The following is a 20,819-nucleotide window of genomic DNA, read 5'->3' as shown; positions in this document are numbered from 1 at the left end:
AAAATGCTGTTGTAGACATTATTGTGGTTCGAGGACTCTGCTGACAGCTTATAAATGTTTCCATTGAATAAAAGGGATAAGCAATACAATTATTCACTAATTTTTTTTTTTTATTGAGAAAATGACATGCAAGAAATTGACTAAACATTTTAGATATTTCATACACTTTCCCAGTACTTGGGAGTTACAGAGTTAAAAACAACAGAAAGAGGTCTTTTTGTCTTGGGAACTTGACATTCCATTTGTTAAAATGCCCAGTTGGTCGGACATTATTATGGTCCCCTTCATGCACAAATTATTGCTTAGTGACAACATTTGTGAGAAAGAACAAGAATTCCTATTTTGATGCAGAAAAAAAAAAAAAAGCAAGAAACCCTGAATGGAGCCTGAGAAGGAAACAGAGATGAAAAATGAACATTACGTGATATGCAACCAGGCCCGCCAGTAGGTTGGCCATACACCGAATGTTGTAGTACTTGACATGCCAGATGGCCACTAGACACTTGGTGGCGTAGGCAGACACGTCAGGATCTTCCCAGTCCAGCTTACGCATCTGACGAAGGATCTGTGGTGCAGAGGGATCAGCAGAACAACTCAAGTGACAAAACAAAAGAGAATGAAAACCTGCACATATAAGCTAGTTATTGTGACTTAACAGCAACACGTTCTTGGCAGCACAAGCTTCGTTCAGATGTCGAAGTCCGACAGGCCCAAAAAGCCCTCTGATTTTAATTATCTCTCGCAGCTACTTTGGCTCCCAGGTGTTTTTCTGAACTGCACCAAATTCAATTTCTGTCAGAGTAGCACAATAGCAGGAAATGCTACTTAACGATGATATGTTGCTGAACATTTTACAAAATTTTGAAAGCTGAGAACACAAAAACAATTAGCATGCACTAATTCATTATTGATTTGTATAATTAGAGTTCCTCGGGCAACATGGCCTCCTTGTTTCTGTCGATGTTGCTTGAAGACACCTCACAATCAACATCAAGGTCCTCTTAATCAGCGTTTATGAATTCCTGAATTTCTACATTGTTCAATGTTCTTAAACTTCGGCACTGTTCCAAAAACCTGTGGGATATTGCATGGGTTAACCATGTCGGAAAACAAAAGAGGGTAGCAACATTGACAGTCGATAAGCTCTGTTGTGCCATCTGTTGTACAAACAGAAAACCTACTATAAAATATTAAATTTAACCAACTTGTGAGTAAATGGTGCAGCCAGTCCAGGTGATGTTTCATGTTCACTAATTATCTCAGGCACAATCAGGGGCATGCATTGGTGGCCAGGCAAGTATACTCAGGCATGGCACTTCAAAGGTTAAAGGGCTCTTGAACTATGCTGAGTCAAAACATTTAGTCTTAGTTGACTGTCCCAACATACTTTTTTTAAAAAAGCTTTCACACAAGAACTTGTAAAAAGTACAGTGAGAGTAGAGCTTAAGTAGGGTTCCCACTTGGGCTTGTTGGTTTTCCAAACGGCCTATTGCATCAACGACCGGCTCCGCGAGCATGCTAACGACATAAATAACAAGACGGGAGGGTATGTTGGCACTTTATGATGATTGCGGCTGCAGACCAAGGTTCAAAAAGTGCACGATCATTGAAAAGTCGAATAATGAGATGACATGCCTCATTATTGAGGCCCACTGCATCACAAGTTTTAAAAAAAAAAGTGCATTGCATGGCCTCTATCAGCTTAACAGCCAGGGAAATAGTGTATCTGAATGGCACGAAACGTGCGTGTTTACATTTTTTGTCAGTGTGGTTTCGCCCTTGGTGTCATGCGCAGTACTGCCTGTGGCAAGGTATAAATATGGTCACGTTCTTCTCGCAATAAACAGTTGATAGTTAGCGCTTAATGTGTGTAAACCGTGTTCCTTCTTTTGTCCATTTCTTTTTTCCCGCGATGCTACACGTTCTTAATGAGAGTAGAGCTACACACATATTCAACAACAGATATCAGCTCCATGCTTCCCATCATGCGCTCTCATTTGAGGTGATCTTCCTAAGAAGGTGGATCTGGCCTTTGCAGGCCTTCAACATCTGTTGGTGCTTACACCATTGTGGCGCTACCCTTCATTCATTCTACCCTTCACACACTTCTTTTTTTTTTTACTGCAGTTGCTCTACAGTCCCAAAAGCAACCATTTTGTGCACTATTGCTGCCAGCATCACCAGCTCCTCATGAAATATCTGTGAACAAGGACTGAAGAATTGCTGCTGCTGACATCATAGAGCCAACGGCAATGACATCAATGTAATTGCCGTCACCATCAGATTGTGGGCCACTTGACAAATGAACAGTTATACCTTTTCAGTGTTGCTCTTTGCAAGGTCTTTGTAAAGAAGCTTGCGAATATACTCATGCAGTGGTGGTCGTACAGGACGAACAGACTGCAAGAAGAAAGGAAGAAGCGAATGGACATGAAGGAATGTTGCTTCCTGCTCCATCAAAAAAAGCGTGGAAAAAATGTTGAATGTCTTGGAACAACAAAGCCTTATCAAAAAAACTTGCACATCACACTCACGACAACTCAAGGTCTCTTGATCGCAAACCACACTCGTTGTTTTGTCAGATCAACACCATATTACCAAACAACCTGGGGAGGTATTCTGTAAGAGTCCACCAAGTGGACATGTCCATTTCGTCTGCTACTGAAGCTCTGATTGGCTGGGCTGGGGTGTGCTTCAACAGGAGTCAGGCACCACAGCCACTCAGCACTTTAGCAGCAGACGAAATAGACATGTCCACTCAGTGGACTCATACAGAATTCCTCCCCAGGTAACGCAAGTCAAATTAGGTGAATAAGAAAGCTGAAAAATACTGCACTGTTACGACTTTCACATTTCACCCTTACTCCAATTCTTCAAACTTCTGTACACGTGCATGTCTCACCTGAAAACTGTGATCAAGGTTAAAAACTTGACATTACAACCCCCCCATTGGAGCCTTGTTCACCTATGAACAAGGCTCCCACATGGGGGCTGGAACGTCCAAGTTTTACAGCAAAGCTGTTAAGATAGCCTGAATTTTTTTAAATGCTTGGTCTACGTGCACACATTTTGTGGGATACATATGCACTTTATTAAGGATAATTTACCTTTAGATGTAGAACACAAGCAGCAGAAAACTTGCAACAGCAGAGACTGACAAGCAATACACTGTTGTTAGATCACAAATGTTTTTTCAGCAACTTTGCTGTTGCAGATTTCGCCTGCTTCAGGAATTCGCCCGAACAAACTCGCTCGAAGCAAGTACCCCTTGGCTTGAATAAGATTGAAAATTGGGCAGCTTGGTGAAGCATCATGGTAGCTACAGCACGACAGACACGGACAAAAGGAACAGATGGGGACACAATATGGCAGTGCAGTGCTGTAGTGTGCCCTCTCCTTTTCCTTTTGACCGTGTGTGTCGCGCTGTAGCTACCATGTACCCCTTGGCGTTCTTTCACTGCTAGCTAGCAGACTTCTAACGAATAGTTCGGAGATCGAAAAGCAAAACCTTTACAAAAACAGAATTTTTCGTAAAACTTGACGCAACATTTGTAAAATGGTAAAACAAGACCGAATTCGCAAACTTTACAAAAAATTCAGGAAAGTTGGCAGGTATGGCACGAGACCAAAAAAAATGTCAACAAAGAAAAATTTGTGTGTGCTTACCATGGGTGCTTCAGGGGGATTGCAGTAGTAGAAAGCATTCTCAACCATGGTGATGTACCGGCTATCCAACGCTTGAACAGCCTTCTTTCGCATCATTTGTTCCTGGGGGAAGGTGCAAGAAAGTTTGTCAATTGTTGACACAACGCTCGACAGCTGGTCGTCACACTAAAGCTGTGTTTAGTGTTGAGTTATGTTTAGTTCAGCAAAAACAACCTTTAAAAACAAAAGGGACACTTACCAAGTAAACTTTCGTCCTCTGATGCGATTCAGGTGATCGGAACAGAAAACGACCACAGGTCTCAAGGAGGTTGCAAGCCATCTCAATGTAGTGATGGCTAAAGTCTAGGAGAAGGTTCTGCATAAATGAAAAAAAAAAAAAAACTATGAAAAAACTTAGTATTTTAAATATATTCACCTAATACAGTCAAACCCACCTACAACGGTCCCAGATATAATGATCTATCGGTCATAATGACATTTCAGTGCATTTACGATGTTGCAACTCTCCCTATGGAAACTTCTTCCAGATATAACGAATGTTTTTTAAATCGCCGTACTGCTGCAACGAACGCTTCGAACCCGGTCACAGTAAAAAGAGGACACATGCGAAGTGCCAAGGCACGGAAGCGTGGCCAAATTGGGCGCAAGGCAGCGTGTGCCCCGCTCCAGTTCAACCGCGACTATGATACGGACTTAGAGCGACCACCTCAAACGGATTTCAAAAGCCGCAATAAAGGTTACACGTTTTCAAGGCACGCCACCAGGGCGGAGGCGGAGGTACAACATACCTGCCAACCTAGCAACATGAAAATGCCTACATGAATAGCAACATAGCTACACGAAAATAGCTACATGAAAATAGCAACATGAAGTAGCCCCTATTGTTGCTGCCGTGTGCAACGGCACACATGGTACATAGCCCATACTTGCCCCGACTACGCAAAGTGACAAAGCACAGAAACTCAGTTGTGTATGATCACAGAAATACTTGCGAGTAGGTACTTATTCTTGGCTTTTGAAAATGCCATCGATCGTTCCAACTAAACCCGGGGAAACAAAGCGTAGTTCGACATTCGCACTTCGCTCGACAACCTGACAAAGCCAACTGAAGCCTAGCGCACTCACGTTCATATAACGACTGAATTGCTAAAAACGCGCGACCCAGCCTGAGACAAGCCAATCTGGAAAATCCAATATGGCAGCGCCCGTTGGTTTCTCGCCTTCATGGTGGCGCCGGCTAGTACACTCTTGTGCCGGCGGTCGCTACCACAATTCAAGGTGCATACTGGTGACTAACTGCTCCCGCGCCGCTTTCTCATATGGTTATACTACAAGGCGTAAATTTAAAAAAAAATTTAAAAACGCTGTGCTGTGGCGGCCACTTTTCAGGAGATTTGAGGTCGCGTCCATACAATCGGGAGATGCGAGAAAAATTCTGGAGGCTCCTGGACAATTTGGGAGAGTTGGCAGGTATGGTACAACTTACCTTCAAACAGTAGAGGGCGTCCGACTTGGGGAAAATGTTGAATTTCACAAGTTCTCCTAAACAAAACAAAAGTGCATCAGCGTAAGCATACATAAAAGTGTGGTAAGGGCATAATTTAATGCCTAATGTGAACTCAAGAATCTTCTTACCTATAAATCTCATCGTCTTCACTTTGGACTCAATGTTTATTTGGTCTTTCTTTTTCAGCTGAAATCCAAGAACACAAACACACACAAGAAAGAAATTAGTTCACTAGTATTTAAAATTAAGCAGTATGGAACAGAGTCTGCCTAATCAGAGAGCAAGTACTACACACTACGAAAACATACTTGATTAATCTCTTCTGGACAGTTATCGTGGTTCCGTGATACAACCAGTCCTAAAATATTAATTTATGCTGGAACAATTAGCAAGGGAAACAGCTGCATTCTGACCTCTTGTGTAGCTATCTGATAGCAAAATGTATTATTGACATGTCACCATCTTTCATTAGTAAAATAAAATAAAAGCATTACAACACACAGAGTTCCCCACAAGGCAGAACACACCCGAGAAACCAATAAACCTGAACCATTTATATCCACACATTGCAATGTTATCCCTGTAATACGAAATGTTCTACAAGCTTCCATAAAATGTGGGACACTGTGTTGCAGAGACAACCAGCATGGTTGTAAAGGAACTTTCTGCGCACTTGACACTTTGTTTATTTTTGCATTTCAGATGCCTACAACGCCATTGCGGCATTATAGAGAGGTAGTACATTAGCAGTACTACATTGTTGTAGAAAGATGTAGATTACAAACACGTGTTGACCCAATTTCTGTTGAAGGAGGCAGGGAGGTGATTCGATTCTAATGACGTCTTTCACACAAACTAATGAAAGTACAAATTGGCGTGGAAGCTTGGCATTTCAACTTTAAAATATTATAATGATCAACACATGGTGAGATGTAGGATGGCTCAGCGAAAAAGGGCATGCTTAAGGACAAAGTTTGTGAAAAAACATTCTGTGACTAGGACAGACTTTTTTTTCTTTGCAGCTTAAAGCTTCTTTTGTAGAAGCCGACAGGTATCAATAAAAGGCCTGAAGCTATCTTTGGATATTCTCACCAAACAAATAAGGGTGCATCTGAGATTTTTCCATATTTTTGTTAAATTATTGGCTTTAATATGTCGAAATTCAAATTGCCAGTGCACCACTACAGGACAAAGCAGTGTACTCACATGGAACTTGAAGTCCTGTTTCAGCATACTGACAAGGTCATTGGCCACATCTGGCATGCATGGAGCAAGGGTGGCCACAAATCGGGCATAGAAGGGTAACAGGTCCAGCCTACATCGTGGCCAGAATGCAGTAAAGGTTAATTTCAGCTTTAACTTTCTGTTCCATCATTTTGTACTCCGAAAAAGAAAGGAAAAGAGAGGTCTTGAATTTTCTCAAACATAAAAAAATGAAAGTATTTCAATCATATTGTTTACAATAAAAATCTTTGAACCTCATAGCAATAATCAAAACAGGTACTACACATGTATGGACAAAGAAAAATGTTCATTGATATATGCAAGGCAAATAAATGATCAGAAGTTAAAAAAAATTATGCAAAGCAATCACAAACATACCTTGTTCTGGGAACAAGGAACAGGGCTTTGATTAGCTTGTTACGATTGGGCTTGGTGTTAAGGCTCATGCAGAACTGCTCCGCAGCCTGAAAAAAAGAAAGAAGAAAAACAGAGAGAGAGAAACATCAGGTTACATACACAGCTTGATGTACATGCCTAGCTAGAGCATTCGTGGATTCTTTAACTTAGGAAGTATTACTGATTGACCACCCATAGTGTGTTATTGGTCGATCGATTGATTTTCTGCGGCAGAGGAGCAGAACATCATGATGCTCCTCTACAGTGAATTGCTGTGAATGCTGTGATCAAAGATGACATCAACACAATGACACAACGCCCAATTCTGCTGAAGACCACCTCAATGAAGAACCATACATAAATCACTACTTTCACGAAAACATTATACCTCTGTGTCATCACTGTAGTCTATGATGCTGTCTATGATGTGTAACTGCTGTGAGTCATGCATATCTCTAAAATTTTTCATTTTTTTCTTTGTGTCATCTGTTCACCCCCATTTACTTACTGCCACATTACAATATGTACACAGTGACCACACAACAGAAGCGAGCAAGAACACTCACCTGATCAACCATTTCCCGGCTGACACAGTGAAGTAACGAGTTCAGAAAGCCATCCAAGAGAAGCTTGTTGGCAGTGCCTGGCCCAGTGCCAGGTGCGGGCTCCTCGTCAGGCGCTGCACAGAATGCAATCAATAACTCAGAGCCAAGTTCGCACGCTTTCCATCCAGGGAAATGACTAGCATGGATTACTGATAGAAGCAGCAGAATCACACTTGCATGCATAATAATACAGTCAACGTCTGATTCCTTGGAATCCCTAGGGGCCGCGAAAATGTCCGAAAAATCGGGCAGTCCGAACAAATGAATGCATGGCTTTTAGGCATGCATTCATTTTTGCATTCAAAGCCTCAAATCGCTACAGGCATGTCCGAAATAGCTCTAAAGGCCTGCTAGTATATTTATTAGGCTTATCGGTGCGGGTACACGCGTGTATAATTAAGGAATACACACTGTGTCCCGTGACAATTGCTCTTCCCACTCGTGGTATGCTTCACCGCAATACTTCGCGTATGCTTCACAGCATAACACTTCTGTATTGATGCGAAGCTGACCTTCGGGAACCGGCAAAGCTACACACTGTGCTTTGCCAAGCTTCGAAGTCATTGGCAATGATTACAAAAGTGGAGTTGGCGCCATTGCTAACAGCGGCGAATTTTTTCGAATGAAAAACACGGCACCGAACAGCAAGAAGCTTGGTAGCAAACGTCTAAGTAGCTAGGCCTAGCGTTGCCTCGGTGGTGGCTACAGCTGCCAGCAGATCGGCGTGCAAGAGCACCCGTTTGAGGCGGTGGTTTTGGACCTGCGGTCATGGCAAAAAGTCCAGAAAATCAGACGGCAAAGGCTTTTCGCGTCCGAAATTTCAGACGTTCTTATACATTAACTCTATGAGGTACAGTGCCGGTGCCACAAAGGCGTCCAAATTATCGGGCATGTCCGAAAAATCGGTCGCTGACTGTATACAGTGAAATCCCGATAGTTCAACATCTCTTCATTCAAATTCATGGACAATTCGAACTGCTCTGTTGGTCCTGGGAACAAAATTTCTCACTCCCATGAACCACTTTTCGAAGAAACCCGAGCCAAAGCTGAAGTTCGATGCATCGCTAGATACCTTTGCTATGGGTGCGAGGCACGATATTATCACACATGAAATTTACTTGGAACCTAGGCTTCTTCCAGCACATGTCATCACGTGCTGATGGAGAAAAGATAAGACTTTTTCAATGCGAGCTTAGCGACAGTTTTGGTTCTGCGCGCTGTACTGCACAATTGATTAGGCGCTATATTTAAAGGGGCTCTCCTTAGTTCGAACTCCGTTTTATTCTAATAAATTTCCGGTCCGCTTAACAGTTCGTGGGCAACCGACCTTCAATTTCCTGCAGCAACGTCTCAGTTAAGTCTTTCTCCTCTACTTTACAGCCATTGTCCAGGCGGGCATTTTCCCTTTCCTCTTCGATCTCGAGGGCACACTCCATTTCCAACTTCTGCAAATCTGAAGACAAAAAGAAAACAAGAAAGGAATTAGGAATAAAGGGCAGGTACACAGCTAATAAGTTTGTATACTCTCCGCTGAATATTGACATGTGTGCATTGTTTATGTTTTTCCGGTGACAGTTTATCACCGACTAACAACTGTTACAAGGTTATCGCTCTGCGCAAGATGTGCTTTCACGTATCAGAACCTTCTCGAATGTTCTTGCCAATTCCATAGCAAATGAACATCGTCTGTAATAAGATTGCACATGCAACATGAATAGTGGTGTACATTATAGAATGTGCATAAGCACCCGCGATCATGCTGGAATGTACAATAACTCGTGTATAAATAGCCGATGCACTTGACCTGTAGATCTGATTTCGATGATCGACGACTGCGCTCGCCGTTATCATTGTGCTTGAGAGTTACTTGCTTTCCTGGGCTCAAATTTGCCTAATAAAGAAGTTAATTTTTGTGACTCACAGTTGTGCGACTGTCTTGTTCTTCGTTGTCCCTACAACACTACAATATACTACGTTGTTTCTGTAGAAGCTTTGTGCATAAGGTACCTTAAACAGTAAGTGCAATCATAAACTGGGTTATCATTTTTGCCCCCGTACGCACTTGAACGAAACTGGTGGAGCCGTCATTGCACAAATAAAGCAGACACAAAGGACACAAGACCCAATACCACAGGCATCTTTTGTGTTCTTGCGTATGTTTTATTTGCTCTACAATGGCTTCACCAAGTATCAACTAACTAGCCCAAGAACAAGTTATTTCCCGAATAAAATTGCTCTTTTCCGCCAATTTCTGCATAATCCAGAACTTTCAGAAGGCAATGTCTCTCCAACACGATATACATAAGGCATCAGACGCTTTTCTTCAACATTGGAAGACATCACCATTGCACCCTTGAGTTATCACAAACGTCACGCAACTCACATGTATGAAAAGACGCCTTGCAGAGGAATTTGAAGGGGTGTACAATAAAAATTGTTTCTTACATTTTCTGCTTTCAAAAAGCAGTCTGCCCTCATTCTGACTCAATCCATAATAAACTAAAAATGTACTTACCTTCTTCCAAAGACAGATCAGCAGACTCCTCTACAGACGAAACTGTGCTAGTGGTAGCCTGTACGCTGTCCTTGAACAAGATCTGACGTGAGTAAAAAGAAGACAAAATGCAGCTAGCCAGCCATGAGATTTAGGCATGCTTTACTAACCAACTTTTGATTAACTTTAGTAAATAAATGCATGCTAATGACTTCATTACAGCAGCATAACACAATGAAGCCAAGTTCTCTATTTGACAGTGACACTACCACGAGTGTTGTGCCAATATGTTGTCAGCTTTTTTCGTCCCTCATTCAATTTGCACCAAATCTAAAGAGTTAAGTGCTGCAGGAACACAGAAAGCCTCAAACTATTCCAATAAAGTGCACCACGCGTCAGGCAGGGAAAGGCAGCATGCCCTTTCCCTACCTGCTAATGGTGAAGCAAGCAAAAGTATAAGAACTCGAATACGATAAAATTTCAAAAAACAACAGGCAACCGTGCCAATTTTGCCCTGCATAGCTCCTATCCTGAAGTTTTAGTGATGCTATTTCAAGTCTACTTGCTGAACCATACTGTTCCAATAGGTGTTAGTTAAATGAGGTCATTGGCACTAAAACAACTTTAGGCTATGATGTAATAGCATCAAGGTGATAAAAAATCAATAGCAACAAAAGTTGTATAACTCTGTTTATCCAAAAAGCCAGTGTCATCTGAAGACATAAGAATGTCTGTCAGGGACACAAGTGGGCTATCTCCGAAAATTGAAGTGAGAGGCATTCTCAGTTTGTATAATTCACAGAAATATTGGCATCTCTTGAAATGTGTAGTTGTGGTAAAACAAAAATGCATACCCCAGGTATAAATGCCTTGAGATCAGGGAGATTCTCATAAAAACTGCGCGACTCCTCGTCTTCCCACAGCGAACTGCTTCCATCCAGCTGGAAAAGAAAAAGAAAAAGGTGCAGTTCTGCCCGAAAGGCAAAGCACTGATTGCTATAGCGAATTATTAGACAGCAATACGAAGTAAGGTTAATAGTTTTATTGGCCTTATAAATTGCTGTAAACATTCAGTAACTAAATTAACAAGCATGGCGTCACACATGTACAGGCAAACATGAACATATGCCACTCGATGACTGTGGGCTGACATGATGAAGAGCATCAGCAGCGGCGAGCAAATTGCCCTCCTATATGCTGCCTGTCACTTCAACGCAAACTAGGCATGTGAGAACACAGAGCACTCGAAGAGACGCCTAGTTTGGATTGCCTACCCTTTGCAGCCACCATTTGCACCAAGGTAGGGTGCGCATGGCTGCGCTATGCACAGCTGCGGCCAGAGTAGAAGAAGAAAGCGAGCTAACCTGCTCCCCTACCTTCCCTCCTAATGCACACACATCTTATGCCCCCCCCGCCCCCCTTATGCGCGTGACAAGACGGCACGCTTCCTTGCACACACAGGATCAAGCCACCGTCCTTATCAGCTCAACCTCGCGCGCTTTGCTTCGAACCTACAGTATAAGGCGTGTGGTCTCGACGTTATCGCACTTGGACTTCATACGGAACCTCACGGTGACGCCAACAACGAAAATTCGCCTGGAGTGTCCACGTAACTGTTATCGCGATAACATTTGTCACACACTGAAAAGCAAGACTGGCTTACAGTAGACACATATCAAGCTCTATAGCAGTCAGATGTGAAAACAACCTTAAAATGATCCTTACCTCTCCGCCCTTGAACCGATTGTGGATGTCAAGGGTAGCAGCGTCAGTCTCCAGTGTAGCAATTTCTGGTCAACACAAAGCAGAAATTAACCTCTTTTTTCCCCCTGACGGCCCAACAAAAGTCAGCATCAGCAACATGCGAAGACACCACACTCACCTTCAAGTGGCAAGTCAGGAACATCTTCGTCTAAAACATCCTGAAAAAGGAAATAATTATTGTGCCATGCAAAAAGAATGCATATAGAACAAGTTTTCCACTTTAGCTAAAAAAAGGGCACCAGAATCAGGATAAATACTGCACCCGCATACCATAGAATGTGGATGTAAACTATAGTTCTAACCCAGATTAAAATAAGGCAATACTTTCACACGAAAAGATGGTTAAGAGTACACACAAAAGCGACAGAAGTTTCTAAATACAGCAGTACTTTCGGCGTAAGAACTGACCTTTTAATTAAACAACAGCTTTACTGCAAAAAACTAACATCCTAACCCTGTTTCTTTTGAGCACCCAACAGAGAGCCCAAATATCCATCTCTGTATTAAAGGCGACAAACTGAAGGTCTGCATCAATAAAAATACCCAAAAGCATGAAATCAGAGGTATGTTTAATAAGAACTGCAGCAATGCCCCAAAATATGCACACTTCTGTTTATTCTGAGCAAAACAGGCAAATACTGCACCCAAACATGCTTAAATTAAACAAAAGATGGAAAATGTCTGTGAAATATGAATGCTAACAAAACAGTGGTTTAGTGGGAAAGCCATTTTATCTGACTTCTTTATTTACACGTCTGCTAGACATGAAGAACAAGAATGAGTGAGAGAGTGGTCACATACTGCAAACTGCTGAGTTCCTGTGAGCAGTTTCTGGAAGGCCAGGTGAGCAGCTTCACACTTCTCCTTCTGCTCTCCACTGAGTTCGCCCTTTTGTCTGCAGAACGCGGCGATTGTGTGCCTCAATGCCACGAAGATTCTGGTGGTCACGCAGCAGGTGCCGGCAGAGTGAACGGTAGTACTCGCGCAAGATGCTCTGCAGACTCTTCTGCTTGTCCGGGGTCAAAAGCTGCAATGCAAGCAATCCATGTTGGTTTATGCAATTGATATCACATATTGGTGAGCATTACCACATGAATCCAACAGAAAATGAAGGCAAGGAAAGCATAAAGAAAATGAACTGTGCTCTTTACATAATAAGAAACGATAAAATATTGTGCAACAAAATGCAACCTGCCACTGATGGGAGCCAAACCCAGAACCTCCGAATGACGTGTGTGACACTCAACCAACTGACCTACGGCAGCAGCTCCTCCTACATTCACTTTATAGGGCATTTGCATAAGTCTACTAAACCAAGCCCTGGGAGTGTTAGCCAGCACCACTCGTAGCCATAAATTTGGTCACTGACAATATTATTAGCATGCAAATTGACTTCAACAAGAAATTTGGCACTTTTGTTCACAATGGCATTGTGAACAACTGTGATTTGCTGTTTCCCTAATTTTAAGCTGCCAAATCTCCCTTCAGAGTGGCAGCCTGAAACATGAAAATACCAAAGTTTCAATGCTGTGCAGCATGTTTCCATTTTTTCCCAAGAAAAGCTCATACAACTAACCACATTTTACTGTTTTATGCACTGAGGCCAAAGGCCTTCGTGACAACACAGCCTGGGAAATCCCTCCAGCCTTTGACCTATGAGACAATCTAACCTAGACCTATGCCCCAAGGTATAAGAACAGGATATTTTGGTAATCAGTATTTAATCGACTACAGCACAGGAACTGATGAACAAGTAACAGGGAAAGACGGCTGTCTGTGTCTGTCCCTGTTATTTGTTTTTCATGTGTTCCTGTGCTGTAGTCACTGCAGCAGACCTATGGTTTGTTTAAGCCTGTGCGATGTGCTGCAATCTAACAATGCTTTAATAATGAGAAGAGCTGGAGCTAATGGGCACTCATTTTTGACCAATCTGATGAATAGAGAGGTCTTTTTTTTTTTTAGCAAGAACAATATGAAACGTTTTCTAAACAATTGTCTTTTTATTAAGGAAGTAGAAATTTGCATGCAGTACATTACACACATAATTCTAGAAAGCTTTGTTAGTACACATTTCAAGGTAGTCAGTAAATGTGCCAAAGTTATACCTTACATATTACATTATGCTAGTAGACTACTACACTGCACATCATGATGCACTGTCAGAACATCATGATCACTTTCATAGTCATATGTTACAAGTAAGACAGCATCAATTACGCAGGCCACAGAATATAGCACTGAATTCTGTTGTGCCATCCAGGAAAGAAAAAAACTTCACCAAGAAAGAGCTTGTTACTTACGTCGCTTATCGGGACGTCACGAATGTACTTCTGAGCGAGGATGCGAATCCTGCGAGGAACCAATCCTGCAAAGTCCTCGCCACAATGCTTGCAGAAGCTGATAAGGATATTTAGGTTGTTGTGCTCTTCACGGTCACTACTTGTTAGAAATGTAAGTAGGTTTCTTAGCACTGGCAGACCTTCCTTTTGAGTAAACACTCCACAGGCAAGCAGCTGCGAATGCAGAAAAAAAGAACAGCATCATGTAAACATGTTCCCATTTTCAATAACTCGGGCAGCTCATATTTCAAAGCAAGCATATGAACAGCTGAAATGGAAGATAAACATACTATAACAGGTACAATATTGTAACAGATAAGTTAGTTTTATGGATGTACCAGATACAGGCATCCGTAGCATTAACAGTATAAAGAAATAAAAACGGTGCACGAGATTCATCTACGCAGAACCTAAATCCCACTTAAACACTAACATCAAGTCATGACGTAAGATAATACTACAACTGTGTAAGTTTCCTTATTGTGGAGAAAAAAGAAAGAAAAAAAAAAAAACACTCCATGGTTACAATTGCATGAACTGTGAGTATCTTTCCAAACTAAATTGCAAGGCACATTTGTGAAAAATAATGTGTTTGGAATAGACTGGATATGAAGCAAAAAATTTCCTAAGTTATAAAAATCAAGTTGTGCAATAAATTGCACATTCCCTAACTTTTACCATTTTATTAACATGTCATGTTTTAGCTCATCAACCCTTTAATGAATTGAAGTTGACACAATCAGGTGCATGCACAAAAATGAAGTTACCATAAGAAAACTGACCTCAGCAAAGAATCTCAAGTCCACTCTGATCTTACTCAGATTAGTAGCCTGAAATAGAGAACATATAGTAAATATGTGCATGGTACAACTTTGAACATGTACACAACAGCATGAAAGAACATAGCGTTTCAAAAAGCAACAGCTTTGACATAACTAGCCTAAAGGTAGTTTTGCTTGCACACATTGATTTACACAAACAAACATGTCGAACATGTCATTCGACTAGTTAGTTGTAACCCATGTTGTACATGGTATTGTTCATTTTTAGGTGCCTGTAAGCAGAAACTTCACTAAAACTTACTTCCACATTAGCAATGACTAATTAAATGCGGCATATGTTTGCTCAATGCATAGCAGGTCAGCTGATAGGCCAAACAGGCATGAGACATTCAAGGAAGATACAAAAGAAATCGGCAAGTACAATAAAGATTGTTGAGTATATTACCAAATACTAAACTCTGGAAAGTACAGAAGTACTAAATACTGAAAAAAAGGATGCTTGTTACTTTTAAGAAGCATTCAAGTTCCAATCCTCCGCTACACTACCAAGATAACATCTTTGCATTCAGAAAAATGTGTCTTCTAGAACATGTAGACAACTAGCCATGATTATCAAAGACAATGCTACCAATAATGAAAAGGTGTTCTGATAAAACATACAAAAGCCATTAGTACCGCAGACTTACATAGACTATTAAGGCTAATTTATCCTCAGACATACATGCTTCTTGGAAAAAAAAAAAAAAAGACAACGTAACAGAAACAAGTTACCATCAGAAAGTATTTAGAATAGGAAGTAGTAATATACTGTCTCATGAAAGGATTTGTAATGTATCAAGTTATTAATGATAAGTGTGTCCAAGATAGAGCAACTTGAGTAGGACACAAGCTTGATAATGCAGGTCTAGCACCAACCTTGTCGTCTTTCTTCAGAGGGAGCGCCTTGAGCCAGTTTTCAAGCAGCTGTGTCGAGAACTCTGCATATCGCTGGTGCAAAGATGAACACACAATCACAGCTGTCTGGATGTCAGACATCTAAAAAGAAAGAAAGAAAAGAAAGCAGAGGGAGTGATAAGACAATGAAGTAAGAATTTTCCTAATTGCATGGAAGTGGCACGTCGTGTTCATTAGATTTCTTCTGGAGAAAATTATCAAAATAATAGTCATATGCAATTGCAAAAAAAAAAAAGAAAATCAGTAAATATAAAGCTGAAATTATCAGTAACAAATCCATTCATCCTAGCAAGAGATAAACAACATTCCCATTTTATTTGCAATTCTAGATTGAAAATTAAATTCGGGCTTTTTATGTGCTAATACCATGTTCCAGTTATGAGGCACACTGTAAGTGGGGGCTCTGGATTAATTTTGATCACTTGGGTTTCTTTGATGTGTACCTGAATCTAAGTGCACGAGCATTTTTTGCATTTCGCCTTGCAACTGAAGACCACAATGAAGAGTATTTTGCTTATTGCTAATCAACTATCCAAATCTGTGAAGCGAACATACGAGAGAAGCAGGGCAGGTGCAGCACACATGTAAGAGAAGCCTCTCCTGCACAATTTACTTGATGCTGGCTACACCCAGTGTTGCGTAGAAAGGAGCATTAGGTATATGCAGCTCTTCTAGATAAGCCTGTAGCTCGCTGAAGTACAGGTTTGGCAGTGAATGCAGATCAGTAACCAGGTTTAAATGCAATACTTGGTCATTTCCTCCAGGATAAATAAGAAGTTTGTGTTGTCTGAAGGGATGCCAGAGTAAAAAATTAGAAACAGAGAGAACAGAGCAGTGGCATTATTGCTCACTGTAACAGTGAAATAGGGCAAGTACCATGACAGCCAGTTCCAACATTTCGTCGTCAGAAATCCTAGATCTTGTTTTATTTGGTGCCACCACAGACTAGGCACATTCGATTTACTTTGAATAAAGCAAGGATTCGTGCAAATAAACTGCAATCACCACAAAATGCTATGTTTGTCCCAAATTGAGGTGCGAACAAGTCAGTGGCTTAGCCAGAAAAGTCATGCATACCTGGTACTACTATTTACATGACATTTGGTACATAATTTACACATCATGCTAGTTTACTAAAAATGTCCAATCCTGCCAAGGAGTCCACTCAGCATACAATCTATAAAACATAGTAAGGACCCCAGATGCACAAAAAATTGACTCGCCATCTTGGCGCTGTGAAAGTGGATGTCCAGCGAAGCTGTTGAAAACCACAACTGCTCAGGGGAGTATGCAATGCTTTATTGCTTTAGAGTAATGGTAGTAATGGTAATTTAGAGTAAGGTAGTAATGGGAGTAATGGTATTTTGACAGCACGCCACCGCACATAATGGTGTTGCAACAACATCGAAATCAGTTGCTAGGTTGGTTCTGTTATATACAAAAGGCTAAGGACGTCACTCCCCTCGTCGCAAGCTGCCGTCAGCGTCGGCAGCTTGTGCAACAGTAATCTTTACTGGGAAACGTATACAGGAAGCGCTACGTGCTTCGCACTGTTATCAAAAGTGCCTTATCATCAATTATGTGGTTCAGATTATTGCTTTGTGCTTGTTCTTTATTGAAACGTATGCTGTTCTGTATGTTGTATGCGTGATTCCAAAGAATGTATGTAATATTTACTTCACTTTGCTGACTGCTTGAAGCCTCTGCCTTACGGGGGTATGAGCCACTGCTCCTGGCCCTGCACTGCCGCCGAGATCGGCACAAATTTTTGCCGACAGACGCGGACACAAAAAAGGCTGACCAACTACATGCTAACAGCTTTGCTGTGAAAGAGGGAGCACTTTAATCTAAAGCATTCTCTAAATTAAGGGTCTCAAACATAGTACAAGCCTTAAGGCACTTGGGTACAGCCTGCATACACCCTTCTTGCCTCTGTAAAAGGCTTAACACATTAACTGAAACACCTGCCACATATGCAGTGTGGTACTTAAGCCGCATCTAAGACCCCTGTGCTGCATTTTCATCACCACCAGGCTGGTGTCTTTATTTTATGTCTGCTGTAGAATGAAGACCTCTCCCAGTGATTTTCAATCACGCCTGTTTTGCATAAGCTAACTCCACCCTATGCCTGAAAATTTCCCATTATCACACCACCTAGCCCTCTGCCATCCTTGGCCATGTCTCCCTTCCAATGGAACTCATTCTGTTACTAAACCTCCGGTTATCTGCTCTAAGCATTATGCCGCCAGCCCAGTTCCATTCCTTCCTCTTAATCTCAACAAGAATATCAGCTACCTCCATTTGCTCTCTAGTCCACAGCACTGTCTTCGGGTTACGCCTATCAATTTATGGGGAGGACATGATGTACTCAATCATTTTTAGTTTACTCACCCTTATGCTTCCAGTAATAAAAAAAAAAAGGCCTCTGGGCTTCAGACTTACCTTGAGTTTGGCCTCCACTATGGCAGCCGCCTGAAAGCAAGACACAAGGAGTGATCATCTCATCTCACTGCCATGTCAGTTTCTCAACTACAAGACATTTGTCAAGTGCCATACCACTTCACTGATGTACTTGGTCAGATTCAGGCCGGCCATGTCCTTCAGGAGAGAGTCCCGCTGGGCTTCTGAGATAGTTTTCTACATAAAAAAATATCTCTCATGAGTGTCGGCTGCATGCAAGGTAATGTGACGGTGCTCACCAGTTTTTTTACAAAAGCTGTGTTTTTCCGCAGATTCGAGTCAAGCCTGCTGAAGAATGCCTCTTCTGGACGATTGCCTGTAATTTCAAAAGAAGCACTCTTAGGAAACTTTATGAAAAATTTTATGAAAGTTGGTATGTAATCCTGCAGCCCCACTGCCCAATCTAAAGCGGTCCTGAACTACCCCTAGGGCTTGGTGGAAAAAGACAGCCCACAGATAGCATACGCAGCTGTGAACATCTCAGCCAAATTTTGCAGTCGTGCGCAGCGCTCGCAAGCGGGGTGCCAAGTCGCCTTTTCTCAAACGCTCTTTTCCATAGAAGCCTGCTCCTCACGCTTTTCTGAATGCTTTATTTCGTAATATAGCAGATTCCCATTTGTGGCTGCTATTGGCCAATACTGACATCAATCAAGAAGGGTGTTTGGATCAGTGTGCTTTGTCCTACTGTTACTGTATTTATTTATTGACACTGTTTAATAAACAGTATGCACAACAACACAACGTCACAGACAAAGATAACCAAATTCTTTATTTGACAGCACAATTGACACTGTGCTCACACAGCTGTTACCTTTTTTTTTTTTTTAATGCAGTAGGCTGCCCATGTATCAATCTGCATTTTTCACTTTTATATTTCACTTACACTTCGTGTCACACTTCCAACTAGCCCAATTTTCTGTGTTAACTATTGTATCTGCTCCAAATTTTCACACCTACCCACATCTTTATCACACCGAGCATAATGGTAAAAAATGCTTCAATCAAACAAAAATATGGCAATAACACCCCTACCGGCAGCTGTCAAATTCTTGCTCCGAAGTTCTGATTTGAAGTTCAGTCTCTCTTGAATTTCTGCCGTGTATGCATCAAGGAGAGCCTTGAACAAAATTTAAGCACAAGTATCAGAAACTGCAGAAACAAATCCTTCACAGATGTATGCCAGTCCAACATCTGCTACATCAAAGTCAGCAAAGCTGTACAAACGAGTTCTCACGCCCTTTGGAAGTACAAGGAGTCTGCTTGTAGGCTCACAGCCTCACTCGCACGCAGCAGCAACTACTGCTGCATTCAAGCACGGTTGTGGCTTGCTGTTCTTAATGACGGCTCCCATGCAGGCTGCATTGCAACACACTATCAGCTTTCACCGCTGCAGCTGCACAAACTCCTAGCTGATGGAGCCAGTATAATGTGACAAGAGAAACAAAAATTGCGGATTACTGGTGCAAAAAAACGTGCATATGGGTTGTTATCCTATTATACCCAATGGAACTTTTATTTTATAATCATTAATCATTATGTTTTAAAGCAAACGTGGAGCACCGATACACATTGCGCTACATCTACACTTGATATTGACCACGGCGTCCTTCACTGGTGCACGGAAGCCATTGCAGAACTCCACTGAACAGCTTCGCTATATAATAATGTTAGATGCCTTTCACCCACCTTTTCACTTTCTTCCACAGCAGCAGCATCGTCCTGTGATTAAAATAATAAAAATAAGAGGAAGCTTAAGAAATAAAAAGAGCAACATATTTTCCTGCAGGGTGAATGTGACTCTAATGTCAGCAGGTAACCTTTGCCCTTTGACAGTGTGTTCATGTTCATAATTAAAAGGCAGGAAATCTCTCATACTGCACGCCTGTCGCCTGGCTGCATAGCATGGTTGGGTATAATAATATAGATAACGGAGGTCAGGGTATCGTATTTTAGCGATAAGAGTAGCTGTGTCACCACCACACAATGTAAAATAAGTAAATAAATAAATAAATGGTTGGTTTATATGATACAATAACTTAAATGAAAAGATACGATACTGTAAATAAATGTGCAGAATTCAATATTCAGTCTAAGCTAAGTTCCTTCAGTAAACATTATCCTTACTTCAACTGAGCTGAGAGCCACTTCTTCTGATGGCTCTTCTGGGGGCAGGCTGTCCGCCCGTTTCGACACCATGTCACCAGAGTTGTCATTGGCAGAGATGGCATCATTTTCTGGGAACAGAGACAAAACGGAAATCAGGCCATGTCTTTAACAAGTCTACAGCAACAATGGGTCGGCAGGACAGCGAGGCAGGCTACAGTACCTTGTTTAGCATCGCCACCGGCACCGGGTGGAACGTTATTGCTACACGGAACCGCACATTTCTGGTCATTTTTTTCAGCTTGCAAAGCCCTGGCTTGCAGTCGTCGACCTCTCTCCTCCCGTTCTCTGCGCCAGCTCTTGCCTTTGACTTCCGTTTTCTTCTCCGAGTCCTGTAAACCAGTGTAAGAAGAAATAAGGTTAGGCGTGCTCGGTCCCAAATGGCGAGTCTTTTCATCGTCTTCGCTGCGGCCAGCGTGGACGGCAGCCAACAAATATATCGTCTTCTTCGGAGAAGCACGAAAA

At 41.8% G+C, this 20,819-nt stretch overlaps 1 protein-coding gene across 1 annotated transcript in view; it reads right to left on the bottom strand.

The window, feature by feature from the left end:
* LOC119461027 (regulator of nonsense transcripts 2-like) overlaps positions 1 to 20,819 on the bottom strand; it is a 59,928-nt gene that overhangs the window by 25,597 nt on the left and 13,512 nt on the right. The window contains 26 exon segments of the mRNA XM_049672356.1: positions 422 to 565; positions 2,317 to 2,400; positions 3,667 to 3,768; positions 3,905 to 4,021; positions 5,153 to 5,208; positions 5,302 to 5,359; positions 6,380 to 6,488; positions 6,776 to 6,861; positions 7,360 to 7,472; positions 8,726 to 8,851; positions 9,914 to 9,995; positions 10,747 to 10,833; positions 11,618 to 11,682; positions 11,775 to 11,814; positions 12,458 to 12,547; positions 12,549 to 12,683; positions 13,957 to 14,169; positions 14,778 to 14,825; positions 15,693 to 15,812; positions 18,174 to 18,203; positions 18,288 to 18,368; positions 18,431 to 18,507; positions 19,224 to 19,308; positions 19,878 to 19,910; positions 20,316 to 20,425; positions 20,518 to 20,686. Of these exon segments, the coding sequence (XP_049528313.1) occupies positions 422 to 565; positions 2,317 to 2,400; positions 3,667 to 3,768; positions 3,905 to 4,021; positions 5,153 to 5,208; positions 5,302 to 5,359; positions 6,380 to 6,488; positions 6,776 to 6,861; positions 7,360 to 7,472; positions 8,726 to 8,851; positions 9,914 to 9,995; positions 10,747 to 10,833; positions 11,618 to 11,682; positions 11,775 to 11,814; positions 12,458 to 12,547; positions 12,549 to 12,683; positions 13,957 to 14,169; positions 14,778 to 14,825; positions 15,693 to 15,812; positions 18,174 to 18,203; positions 18,288 to 18,368; positions 18,431 to 18,507; positions 19,224 to 19,308; positions 19,878 to 19,910; positions 20,316 to 20,425; positions 20,518 to 20,686 (2,460 nt within the window).

Source organism: Dermacentor silvarum, chromosome 8 (genome assembly GCF_013339745.2).
Source record: "Dermacentor silvarum isolate Dsil-2018 chromosome 8, BIME_Dsil_1.4, whole genome shotgun sequence".
Lineage (NCBI taxonomy): Eukaryota > Metazoa > Arthropoda > Arachnida > Ixodida > Ixodidae > Dermacentor > Dermacentor silvarum.
The sequence above is the reverse complement of the archived record's forward strand: the minus strand, read 5'-3'. Positions and strand labels throughout refer to the sequence as shown.